Genomic DNA, 13,220 nt, shown 5'->3' on the forward strand with positions numbered 1-13,220 from the left:
TTTGCAGTGATCCTGCCAGGAAAAGCTTGTTAACCTGGGCTGAAGCTAATATTTTGTGTAAATGGATCATATGGCTCTCCCTCATAACCAATTCATAAACCCGGTTTATCTACATTTTCCCAGGTGAAACTTCAGATTCACTGGTCTTGTTAGTCCTAACAAGAAAGACTATGCTCATGGATTGATGCTGAGAAGCAATGAGACATTTTAAGCCCATGTGATTCTATTTTATTTTTCTTCCTTTATTGGTTTACTTGAGGCTTTTACCCTCCAGAGACAGATAAATAGGTAGAAAGATAGAGATAGAGAGAGATTCCTTTTAAGGAACTGACTCAGGTGATTGTAGATAGACAAAGATAGATAGATAGATAGATAAAGAGATGAAAAGCCTGACAACTCTGAACTCTGACTTGAGCAAGAGCAAACTGGCAGGCACCATGTGAAGGTCTTGACATGCATTTTATTACTTAATTCTCAGAACAGTCCTATTATTGGGCATTGTTTTATGGATTAGGAGACTAAGGTTGAGAGAGAACCAACAGCTAGAAGTGATGCAGCCAAAATTCAAACTCTAGTCTGTTGACATCCAGAACCTGTGTTCTTCAGTGCTGCACGATAGAGTCACTCTACATCCATGAACTTAACCCTGGTTGGCCTTTAGAGCTAATGTTTACAGTCACCCGTGGAAGGCACAATGTTAATGCTACAACCCAGCCAGCACTGTCAACAGTGGCTACCAGGGACCCATAGAGAACACTTAATATGGGGCATAAAGCCAGTGCAGAATCTTCACAAGTGTGTCAATCCGACTATGCCTCATTTTTATCCCCAAAAGAATGGCAGTCAGATAGATCACTCACCTTACTTAATAAGCCCTTTCCCATTGGGGGTTATTGTTTGTTTGTCTTATCCTAGCTACTCATCTTTCAAAAATCATAATTTACACGCTTCTCCCTTTGGACAGCATCCTCTGTGCCCCAGAGTGGACTGAGTAGAACTTCTCTGTGCTCCCAGGGCCTTTGTGTCTGCGTGAGTGTCCAAAATCACCTTTTCATTGGTATACAGACTCTCCCCCCCGCATCAGACTAGAAGTCCTTGAGGGCTGGTATGCAGATGGCACTTAACAATGTTTGCAATGTTTTCTGAGTGAACAATGTCTCAAGTTGGCCCCTCTGCCTTCTCCCCGCAGCCTTGCTTTGGCTTAGGTATGCTCCCAAACCACCCCGACCCCCATATCCACCAGATCCTTCCACCCACGTCTGCTCACCTGAATCCAGATATTTGATTTCCTCCCTGCCCTTTACTTCCCAAACCTCTCATGGGTTTGGACTGCCCCTCAGTGCTACCAGCCCAGCTCCTCACTTTGAACCTGTGACCCTCTGTCACACTGTAGCATTCCTACAGGGTTCCAAGTATTGTCGAGGTCAGGCTGCATTCAGAGACTCAGAGACCAACACTGCTGACCACAGGGCCTCCCCCACTGACCAGGCACATGCCCAGAGGTGTCTCCTCCCTGATGAACCACAACACAAATCCATGCAGTGAGAGCTTCGGCTTCTAATTTGCTATTCAAACATATATATGTAGTCATGATATTCCAAATAAAGAAAGCATGTCACTGAACATGCTTTAGTTCCAAGTCAAATAAACTTCTAATTTAAAAGTGCACACATTCTCCCATGATTCCATCTTGCACCATCTCTTAAGGGAATAACTATCAAATGTTAAGTAGTTTCTCATGAACATAAGTTTCTTCCTAACTAACATCTGTTTTGCATTCAGTCGTGTTAGTTTCTCTGATTAGAGCATCATTTCAGAGCCAATTTTTCAGTACTGGTTGAAGAGAAAGTTCAGAATCCAGTGAAATTTGATGTATGTAAAAGGAAATAGATAATTTATTTTTGGTATACTTTTAAAAGTTGTCAAGACCTAAAGAGACTGACCCAGGAAACAAATGTTATAAAGTACAGTGTGAGACACAGAAGAGAGCTGCCTGAAGCAGCTGGGTGCCAGGAGTTACCTGGGAGCTCAGCAGCTGGAGAAAGGGATGCACAGTCTAGTCAGAGGATATACAGGAGGGAAGGCAGAAAGTGTCCGGAAGTTCACTCACCTCACGCAGTACTGGGAGGGCTAAAAGTACTCAGCACATAGAAATAAATATTACCTAGTATTATTATTATTAATTACAGGAAAAGGCATGACCCCTTATTCCTCTCTAGCCACAGCCCCAATTCCCTGCCCTCCTTTTGAAAAAAAAAAAAAAAAAAAAGCAAATCCTGTGCTCACTTTGGCAGCACATATACTGAAATTGGAACAGTACAGAAAAAATATTTGCAAACTACACATCTGACAAAGGACTAATATCCAGAATATACAAGGAATTCAAACATTTCAATAATAAAAAAAACAAATAACCCAGTCAAAAAATGGGCAAGGGAGCTGAATAGACATTTCTCAAAAGAAGACATACAAATGGCCAACAGGCATGAGAGTTCCAGTTTCTCCACAACTTTCCAACAATTGGATGCATAGTAATATCTTATTGTGCTTTTAAATTGCATTTCCCTAATGATTAATGATGTTAAGCGTTTCTTCATGTTCTTATTAGCTATTTGTATATCTTCTTAGTAAAATGTCTATTTAAATTTTTTATTTGTGTATTAATTAGGTTGTTTTTCTCGCTATAGAGTTGTAAGAATTCTTTATATATTCTAAATACAAGTACTTTATCAGATACATAATTTACAAATATTTTCTCCAAGTCAATGGCTTGTCTTTTCATTGTCTTAATGGTGTCTTTGAAGTACGAAAGTTTCTAATTTTAATAAATTCAAATTTATTTTTTTTATTATGGATTGTGCTTTTGTGGTTGTATCTAAAAATTCTTTGCCCAACCCAAGGTAGTGAAAATTTTCTCCCATGTTTTCTTCTAGAAGTTTTATAGTTTTAGGTCGTATATTCAATTAGGTCTATGGTCTACTTTAAGACAAGTCAAATTTTACTCAACTGAAACTGTGCTTCTGATCTCTTTTTCCCAATCTGAATCTGTTTCTTCTACAGTCTTCTCCATCTCACTGAATGAACATTTTATTTTTTTTATTACTTGGGTCAAAGATTTGGACTGATTCTTGACTACTATCTTTCTATCTGCCCATATCCAGTCTATCACCAAATTCTGTCTGCTCTACCTTCAGAATAGATCTAAAATATGACGATTTCTCACTACCTCCACCACTATCTCCCAGTCTGATCCAAGCCACCTACCTTCACCTCTCACGTAGAATATTGCAGTGGCCTCCTAACTGGTCTTCTTGCTTCCAATCTCGCCCCTCGTTCTCAACTCAGCAACCGAGTGATCTTACGATAATAAGATCATGTCACTTTGTTCAAACCCTCCAGTAAAAAGCTCTTCCTTAATCATTGGAAATTTTATACCTTTTCCTTTTCTTTTCTTGAACTCCTTTATTCCACTTCCCCTACAGAATTTTACATATTTTTGCTTCAAAATCTTTTATTGCTCATCCTGTTAACAAACTGAATTTTCGATTGAGCTGTCTGATAGTTATCAATAAAGGAAAATGTGAATTCAGATAATACCAATTCAAACCCAAACCAAAAATACCCCATTTCTAATTTCATGGTGAATCCTTGGAAAGTCCTTGTGTACTCTAGGGTATACCAGAGCTCTGATTAAAGTAGCGAGATGCACAGAACAATCTAGCAATAAGTATAGGGATTTCTGCAAAGGTAAGGAGAAAGTAAAGCACTTCTAGAATCAAGGTGTAAGGACTTTACAAAACCTACTTCTCCATAAAAACAGAACACTGAAAAAACCTGTCAAAATCAACTTTTTTTTTAGAAATTAACTGAAAGCTTGCATCAATCTAAGGAGTGTTTGTTCAAGAAAGCAACTGAGTCTCAGTAAGAGTGGCAAGCATTGTGGCCTTTTACTTTGACCTAACCCCATTTCCCTCTGCCCACCTCCACAGTAGCCTTGAAAACCAGGAGTCTCACAACTAGGCAGCTGTGAAAACCACAACTTGTAGTCATTGGAAGGGAAAAATGCATTTTGAACTCCCCAAAAGTCCTCTCACTCAAGAATTGTCATGATTTGACTTGCGTATTACAGTCCACTGAAAAGCACATGTACTGAAAACAATAGCAATAATTGTTAAGCATAGCAGCTTCCTGAGGTGGTATTACCAGTGGGGGTTTACAAGAGGCTGATGAAAAATTTTAAAAGAAAAATCTGGGGAATGAGCTATCTATAGGAAACTTTGCAAGCTCCAACGTAATTCCTGAATGCACAGGAAAGACCTGAGAAGTCCCTAAACTCTCATCCCTGGCTGACAGCAAAGCTCTGCACAACCCATGTGTAGGAGAAAATATTTGCAAGTCATATACTAAATGGATACATGTAGTATCCAGAACATTAAAAAAAAAAAAGCCAATAACCCAAAGTTAAAATGGGCAAAAGACTTGAATAGACATTTTCCAAAATAGACGTACAATTGGCCAACAAGCACATGAAAAGATGTTCAATATTATTAGTCATTAGTGAAATGAAAATCAAAACTACAATTAGATACTACTTCACCACCATGAGGATGGTGTATTAGTCTGTTTCTGTTGCTTATAACAGAATACCTGGAACTGGATAATTTGTAAGAAAACAAAATTTATCCCTTACAGTTCCAGAAGCTGGGAAGTCCAAAGTCCAGGGAACGAATCTGGTGAAGACCCTGCTGTTGATGACAGTGATGTGGGGTCTCACATGGCAGAATGGCAGAGCAGAGAGAGAGCTCCTCACGCACTCTCTTTTTAAAACCCCCAGAACCACATCAATGACCACCATTAAACCATCAACTTATTAATCCATTTACTAGTGCATGGTTCTCACAATCTAATCACTTCTTAAAAGACTCAATTTTCAATTGTCATAATAGGATTTCCCACCCTCAACAGTCACAGTGGGGATTAAGCTTCTATTACGTGGACCTTGGGAGACACAATTCAATCCACTGCAGATGGCTATAATAAAAAAGACAGATAATAACAAGCGTCGGCAAGGATGTGGAGAAATTGGAACTCTTGTGCATTGCTGGTAAAAATGTAAAATGTTGTAGCTACTTTGGAAAACCTTTTAGTAGTTCCTAAAAAAGCTAAAAATAGAATCAGCATATGACCCAACAGTTCAACAACTACATATATACCCAAAAGAATTGAAAACATATGTTCATGCAAATACTTGTACACAAATGTTCATGCAACATTATTTATAATAACCAAAAAGTGCAAACAACCCAAATGTTTATCAACTGATGAATGGATAAATAAAACCACTGAACTGCACATTTAAAAGTGTGAACTTTGTGGTATGTGACTTATTTTTCAATTTGGGTTCATAAGATGAGAGGAGCAGCAAATTATTTCAAAATGCAATGTTTGTTTTATTAGGAGAACATGGTTGTGTTTTCTAAGGGGTCAGATATAATATGTGGTTAAAATAAAAATGGAAAGTGCTCACCATTTTATTTAGCCTGTTAGGACAGAGAAATGAGGTACAGGGAATATGTGTGATAAAAAAAAAAAAGAAAGAAAGAGAGCACTCAGGGATATGAGAGTCATTTGCAAACATGAGGTTGATGTAGCCTTGGGATTAGTGGGTTTGCTAGAGAGTAATTGCAACATTGCTGAATGCGAAGTCTCGTTGCTTCTTGTTGATTAAAAAAACACCACTTTGTCAAGAAAATCCATATTTCATACTATATTGACGTTATATACATATTAATGGAAGGTTATAAAATTCTCATTATCTACAAGTTTTTGCACACCTCCAAATCAAACCTTTAATAATCCTAAAAATTATTTTCACCACCCTCACTTTGCATTTGGTGCTGCAGAAACTTGATTCATGCCAGGTGCTCTTAGCTGTGTCAAAGAGCTATTTTCTGAATATGCCTCTTTATGTGAATGTGAAACACACACTTCTTCAAGCCTGGTAAGTTAGTTCTTATCCCCAGGGCAGGAAAAGTAGAGCCAGTTTGGGAGCACGTAGCTGATTAGTAATGGAGTGGAGTAACTGACAATAAATTAGTGGGAAAAGTGTTCTATGAGGGTTGTCTTTGTGTTTCCAGCTGTTTATAGAAATACTGTTTGCCATATTCTACCAAAATAAAAATGAAAGTATTTAATTCCTATTAGTAATTATGTCAGAGGGAATGAATTAGTACCCATGGCTTTCCATGGATGTCATGTTAGGAATATTATCTTTAAAAAACAGTTGTCATCATCATCTGATTGCATCCAAATAAGAATTACATTTATTTTGCTTGAAATACCTTTTTAAGTGTAATAGCTCTCACAACCTCATGGTTCCTTTATATTGCTTTCCTTCACTAATCTAGTGCTACAATATACCAGGTACAAACATCTCCGTCATGGTCCTTGCCCTCAAACTAGTCACATTCTAGCTTGGGCAATGACGTGTCTAGTCTAGGTATACAGACCAGATTTGGAAATCTTTAAAGCTTCTGAATGTTTTTTACTAGCACAGACATTTTAAAAAAACAGTTAAACTATCAATGGTTACCAGGGGTGAGAGGGAAAGAAGGCATGAACGGACAGAACACCAAGGATTTTTATGGCAGTGAAATGACTCTGCATGATACTATAATGGTGGATACACGTCATTTATATATTTGTCCAAACACATAGAAAGTGCAGCCCAGGAGTGAACCCTCATCTAAACTATGGACTTGGGGTGACGATTTGTCAATGGAGGTTCATTAATTGTTACAAATGGTGGGGGATGTTGGTCGTGGGGAGGCTGTGCAGATATGGAGGCAGGGTTTATATGGGAAATCTGCACCCTCCTCTCAAGTTTGCTGTGAACCTAAAACTGCTCTTTTTAAAAAAAAAAAAAAAAAGTCTATTAAAAGTAAAGAAGTCATGATTTCCAAAAAAAAAAAACCACTTTTTACTGTGTCGAAAATGTTCAAGATTTTTAAAACTAATACTAGAGAAGCCAACTCATTTTCTTTATTCAGGAGAGATAGTATTTAATAGAGCATCTTGTCTCTTTTTTGCTTTTAAGATAATTTGTTATATAAATGTGGGGTAAAAAGTTGACTTTCAATAGTTGTGTACAATGTGTGATGTCAGATCAGGATAGGTAGCTGATTCATTATTATGATACATAATCATTCTTTGTGTCCTTTAACCAATTTCTCGTTAACCCCCCTCCCTCTCTCTCTCCCCTCCACTCCCCTTTTCCATCTCTAGTAACCACAGTTCTGTTCTCTCCTTCTGAAAGTGCAACATATTACTGTGATTGTTGTTTCTTCTCTCTCTCTCTCTCTCTCTCTCTCTCTCTCTCTCTCTCTCTCTCTCTCTCTCTCATTTGTTTGTTTATCAATTGAGCTCCCACTTATGAGTGAGAACAGGCGGTATTTCTGTTTCTGTACCTCAGTGGTTTCATTTAGCATAATTTTCTCCAGGCTCATCCATGTTGTTTCAAATGCCAGATTTCATTCTTTTTTAAAAATAATTTATAAAAATTATTCTCGTGGATCACGTACAAATAATAACTGTTTTTTAAAAAATGAAAAAGCTGAATCTTCTTTAAAGGGGGGAAGTAAATAAACAAGATGATTTTTCATGTTCAAAGAGATTTATTACTAATTTTGAAATGGCTTCTCCACAGGGTGAGGTCTGGACAGGCACAGGCACTGTAGGCGTTCAGCCAGAAAACAGCATTGGCGAGTACCAGGCTCCAGGCTAGAAGCCCCCATTTACCCACCCAGCCATTCCACACAGGCTAGTGACACTTAGGATTGCTCACCCTCTGTGGCTGGGCACCTCAGCACCTGGGGAGGAAACAGGTACAGTTACACATTGCTTAATAACAGGAATACGTTCTGAGAAATGCATTATTAAGCAATTTTGTCATTGTACGAACATCACAGAGTGCACTTACCCAAACCCAGATGGTGTAGCCTACTGCACACCTAGCCTATATTGTTTAACATTAAAATCTTATGGGATCATTGTCGTATACATGATTCATTGTTGACTGAAATGACATTTTTTAGCACATGACTGTATTCATCAAATAGTTATACAAATATATAAATTCAAAATGTGACAAATGCCATGAAGGAAAAGTCCCAGGCCTCTGAGCAGATGTCACAGAGACATAATCTACCATAGTTATATGATCATTAAAATGGAAAACAATGACTTGATTTTTTTAAACTGAGTTTTTAAAAAATGCCAATCAACAGAGTGAAATGACAACCTACAGGGTGGGAGAAAATTTTTGCTAACTATGCATCCGACAAGGGATTAATATCCATAATATACAAGGAACTCAAGCAATTACTTAGTTAAAAAAAAAAAAAAAACCCAAAAAAACATTAACCCAATTAAAAAATGGCCAAAGGAGCTGAATAGACATTTTTCAAAGGAAGACATACAAATGGCCAACAGGTACATGAAAAAATGTTCAACATCACTAGTCATCAGAGAAATGCAAATTAAAACCATATTGAGATATCATGTCACCCCAGTTAGACTGGCTATAATCAAAAAGACTGAGAATAACAAATTCTGGTGAAGATGTGGAGAGAAGGGAATGCTCCTACACTATTGATGGAACTGTAAATTAGTACAACTACTACAGAAAACAGTATGGAGGTTTCTCAGACAACTACAGATAGATCTTCCATACGATCCAGCAATCCCACTTCTGGGTATATACCCAAAGGAATGTAAATCATCATGTCGAAGGGATACCTGCACTCCCGTGTTCATTGCAGCTTTGTTCACAATAGCCAAGATATGGAACCAACCTAAATGTCCATCAGTGGATGATTGGATAGAGAAACTGTGGTATATATACACCATGGAATACTACTCTGCCATAAAAAAGAATGAAATTCGCCCATTTGCAACAACATGGATGAGCTTGGAGGAACTTACGTTGAGTGAAATAAGCAAAGCACAGAGGGATAAATACCCCATGTACTCACTCATATGTGGGATCTAAGAGAGAGAGAAGGAAGGAAAGAAAGACCACAGTGGTGCATTGGACTTGCAGAGGGAGAGAACATACCTTGGGGAACAAAGTAGGGTGGGGGTCATAGGGGGAAGGGGAGGGAGGATGGAGATAATTGGGTGGGGGACACGGGGTATAATCACAATTTGTGATAACGGGCATGCTGCCTGTATGGATCTGACTATCGCATCTTGGGCACTAGTGGTGACAATCAATTTTGTACCCCATGAATATTCATAACCAATTAAAAATAATAACAAAAATAAATAAAAATAATAATAAATAAAAGAATGCCAAAAGCCATTTTATTGAGCTGATGAAGATTCATTTAAGGAACTCTGAACCTCAGCACACATGTGCAAGACAGTCATCGTTACCCTGAGTATTTCATGCCTCCATACAGGCATTAAATCAGTGGCATAGTTGGGGGCATGATATAAGTAGTATTTTATATCTTTCTATCAAACAAAAGAAAGAAAGCACAACCCGAGACCCTGAGTGGCTGTGCTGCAGAGACAGCCCGTGGCTATGGCCTTCGTTCGCATGAAGCGGATGCCAGGGGCCCTGCAAACCAGTCGTTTTCGCCACTCTTCGTGCCCTTCTCTCTGCCACTTTTCCTTCTACCTCTTCTCCTTTCACCTGGTGGCTTTCCTCCCTTCACAGTGCCGTCGTCTGCAAGTGTCAGGACTCTCCTCTTTCAGCATTCTCTCCCTTAAGAAACAGAGTCTCATCTCAAAACTTCACTCACCATGGTCAAAATCCTTCCTAAGTCTTTACCTTTGGGTCTGGCCTCTCTGCCAGAGCTTGGTGTCCTGGACAAGCACCTCAGACTCATCCTGGCTCCAAACAAACTCACCCTGGTACCTCCCAGTCTGGTTTCCCCTCTTCATTTCTATTTTTCTTAGTAGCATCGAACTCCCAACCCCCTGAGCTGAAACCTCAGACATCAGCACCTTTTTCTTCTTTCTCCATACTTAGGGGGTCATCCACACTGAGAGGACATCTATACACCTGGATTGCTGGGCTGCACCTCCAGAATCTGAATCAGTAGGTCTGGGGCATGCCCTGAGAATGTGTATATCTAACAAATTCCCAGAAGCCGCTGCTGCTGCTGGTGAGAACCACTGCTCTATACCTTCCAGTCACCTCTGGGGGTTACCATATTGTCCTTTCTGTGGCCTCTCCCACAGACTCCCACCAACACTTTTTCCTTTACCAGGACATCCTAGCTGGGGTCCCCGGTGCCTCACTCACTCCACTCCAACCATCCTGTGCTCGCAACCCCAGGTGCAGCTTCTGAAAATGCTGCTTAGGTTTACATCCTCCCCTCCTCATGTTCTTCAAGACTTCCCCACTGCTTGGAGAATGCAGTCAAGACTCCCGGATGCAACATCAGAGGCTCCCTATAATTTGACCCCAAACTCCTTCTGCTCCCTTATTTCCTCCTTCATCCCATTAGAAAAACTCTGCTCCAACCATGCTAATATTCTGTTCCCCAAAGACTTATTTCCACCTCTTTTGTAATGGTTTAGAGAATTGGGAATGTAGAACTGGGACCAAATCCCAAGCACTCCACATCCTAGGTGTGTGATAGTAAAGCTAATCATTTATCATGCAGGGCCTTTGACTTTTCATCCTCATCGTACCTGGTGATGACACTACCTGGGCCCTCCTAGCAATGATGGCATGAAGATTGATGAGAAAATGCATTGATGAGAAAATGGGCACATGTATTGCAGTACCTGACACACAATAGCTGCCTAATAGTTCATGATGTGTACATATATATTCAATAATATGTACGAAATGTATACTGTCTCTATGATATACCCCAGGGCTTTAGCATAGGTCTCTGATTGAAGTTACCAGTGTTGTTGAAAGTTGAGCCCTGAAACCCAAAAGTTATTAGCCGGCTGTTCACCTGATAAGCCTGTTTCTCAAATCAAAATATTTGAGAGCATCTCCCCAATAGTAATTGACTTGGTAAGTGTTTGAGTGCCTTGAATAAGTGAAGTGTCATCTATTTTATTCTCAGTTAGGTCAAGGTGACAGACTGAGGTTTTTGCTGTCAGCCTCAAAGAAGCCAAGACATGAACTTATTACATTAAAAGGAATATTGTCAGCATCGTCTCATGTTTGCTTATGTGGAGTTCTGAATTTGAAAAATAAAATTACTTTCTCTCTCTTTTTTTAATTTAATACTCTCTTTGGAGAAAAAAAAATGTTTAAAAGTCGTTTCCTTTTATTTTTTAGGCTTACCTCCAATTCCTTCAGCTTCCAGAACAGGCTTTGCAGAATTTTCCATGAGGGAACGCATGCGGGAGAAACTGCAAGCCGCGAGGGTGAGAGAGACCACGTGAATTTTCTGTTTGGTGCTGACTGCAGTTTCCCAAGCTTGTCTAACTTGCTTTGTGTGCTCCAGACTGTGTGGATTTGAATATCATGCTACTTATCTTTTCATGTTTTAAATGTTAATGTAGTATTTTGCATGGGATCACGTGAAAATTATGCTTAAGAATTTAATGTCATTTTTCTAAACCATTTCCCTTGCTCTCATTAAAAAGGTACAGCATGTTTTTTACTGATTATTCTCTTCTGGGGTGACTGAGGTTTTCAGAGCATTCCTGACCTTACATAGTAGTAATTTTCTGTTTGGCTTTTTAGTCCAAAGCAGAAAGTGCGTTGCTGCAGGAAATTCCCACTCCGCGACCCAGGCGCTTACGAACTCCCAGTGAGAAAGAACTGGAGACTGAATTTGGCACAGAGGTGAGAAATGGATCATCCCTACTTTGTGATCAAAGACAGTGAAGCGAAATATAAAATTTCCAACAAAAGTTTCTAGAACAGAGCTATGCACAGAGGAGGTATTAAATACTTACTAATAATTATAATAGCTGCTATTCATAGAATGCTACTCTGTGCCAGGCATTTTGCCAAGTCTTTATCTCATTGCATTTCATTATCTCAACATGCCTATGGGGTAGTTACTATTATTTTCATTCACCTTTGACAGAAGAGGAAACTGAGGTTCACAGTGGCTGCAAAGCCATTCACAGGTCACAAAGCATGTGAGAGTCGGGATTTGATCCCAGTTTTCTCTCATTTCCAGTCTGTCTCATTTGGGGTCAGCATTTCTGGATCCACGGGTCTTGCTGGGAAGCAGGGAGAGAGAAAAAAGTGCAGAAGAAAAATAGGGTAAGATGGTGGGAGCCCTTGAACGTCACACTAAGGAGCCTCCGTGGTTTTCTACAAGCCATGGAAAACTACTGACAACAATTTGAAGAGGCAGTGTGGATACACTAGGGTGATTGTTGTTTTAATCTAAGCTGCTGGTGGGGAATCTCAAAGTGTGCTCATGCAGAGACACATAGAGAGGAAGGGACCAGACCTGGAGAAACAGATTTAGAAAGCATTTCTACTGTGGTGAGTTTTGAAGTTTTGAGAATGCCTTTGTTACCTCCAGGAAAGATTGAAGGAGGAGAGGGTCTTGACACCTAGGGAAGAGCTTAGAGTGAAGGCCCATGGAGGAAACAGAAAGCCAGTAGTGGAAAGTCTCGTCAGGAACATAGATGAAGGGCAAGTACATAGAGGGTAGAAGAAGGAACAGAAAGGAAAACAGCAAATGGCTCAATGAAGTGTTTGCAGGTATAACCTAATTTTTTTGTTGTTGTTTTTGGTTGTATTTAGCCTTGAGACAAGGAAGCTTAGGCTTTAGGGATATTTCTGTAGCACGACCACTGATTTCTTAAATGATGCTTTTCTTTTTCTGTCATTAGATGTAACAAAATGTTACCTGCATTCACCCCAAACAGGCCACAGATTGTATAATTATAACGAAAGATGAAGCCTTGCTGATGTTTTGTGGCCCGTGGTTCTGTAGCAGGAACACTGGTCAGTCCAATGAAACGGCCTTATGACAATTACGTGCCCTTGAGATCCATTCTGCTGAGAAGACATTTCCTTTTCTTTAACTCCAATTTGTTTTCTTCATTATGAAAGCCATAATTTTAACATTTTGGAAAATAAAGAAAAAATATCTAAAATTCCATCAGCTTGACACAAACACTTTGGTTATTTTGGTCACCGTGTGAGGCTTAGCATCTGGTCTAGTTGGCTAGGGGGTTCTGGTCTCTTATACCTAGCTTTTTCTATGCCTTCTGAT

General features: G+C 39.4%; 1 protein-coding gene across 1 annotated transcript in view; it reads left to right on the plus strand.

The window, feature by feature from the left end:
* The window catches only part of CC2D2A (coiled-coil and C2 domain containing 2A), a 116,939-nt gene that overhangs the window by 10,057 nt on the left and 93,662 nt on the right, over positions 1-13,220 (plus strand). The window contains exons 4-5 of the mRNA XM_063108025.1: positions 11,312-11,400; positions 11,723-11,824. Coding sequence (XP_062964095.1) covers positions 11,312-11,400; positions 11,723-11,824 — 191 coding nt within the window. The remainder of the gene's footprint in view (positions 1-11,311; positions 11,401-11,722; positions 11,825-13,220) is intronic.

The sequence above is a fragment of the Cynocephalus volans genome, chromosome 9, assembly GCF_027409185.1.
Source record: "Cynocephalus volans isolate mCynVol1 chromosome 9, mCynVol1.pri, whole genome shotgun sequence".
NCBI classification, from domain to species: domain Eukaryota; kingdom Metazoa; phylum Chordata; class Mammalia; order Dermoptera; family Cynocephalidae; genus Cynocephalus; species Cynocephalus volans.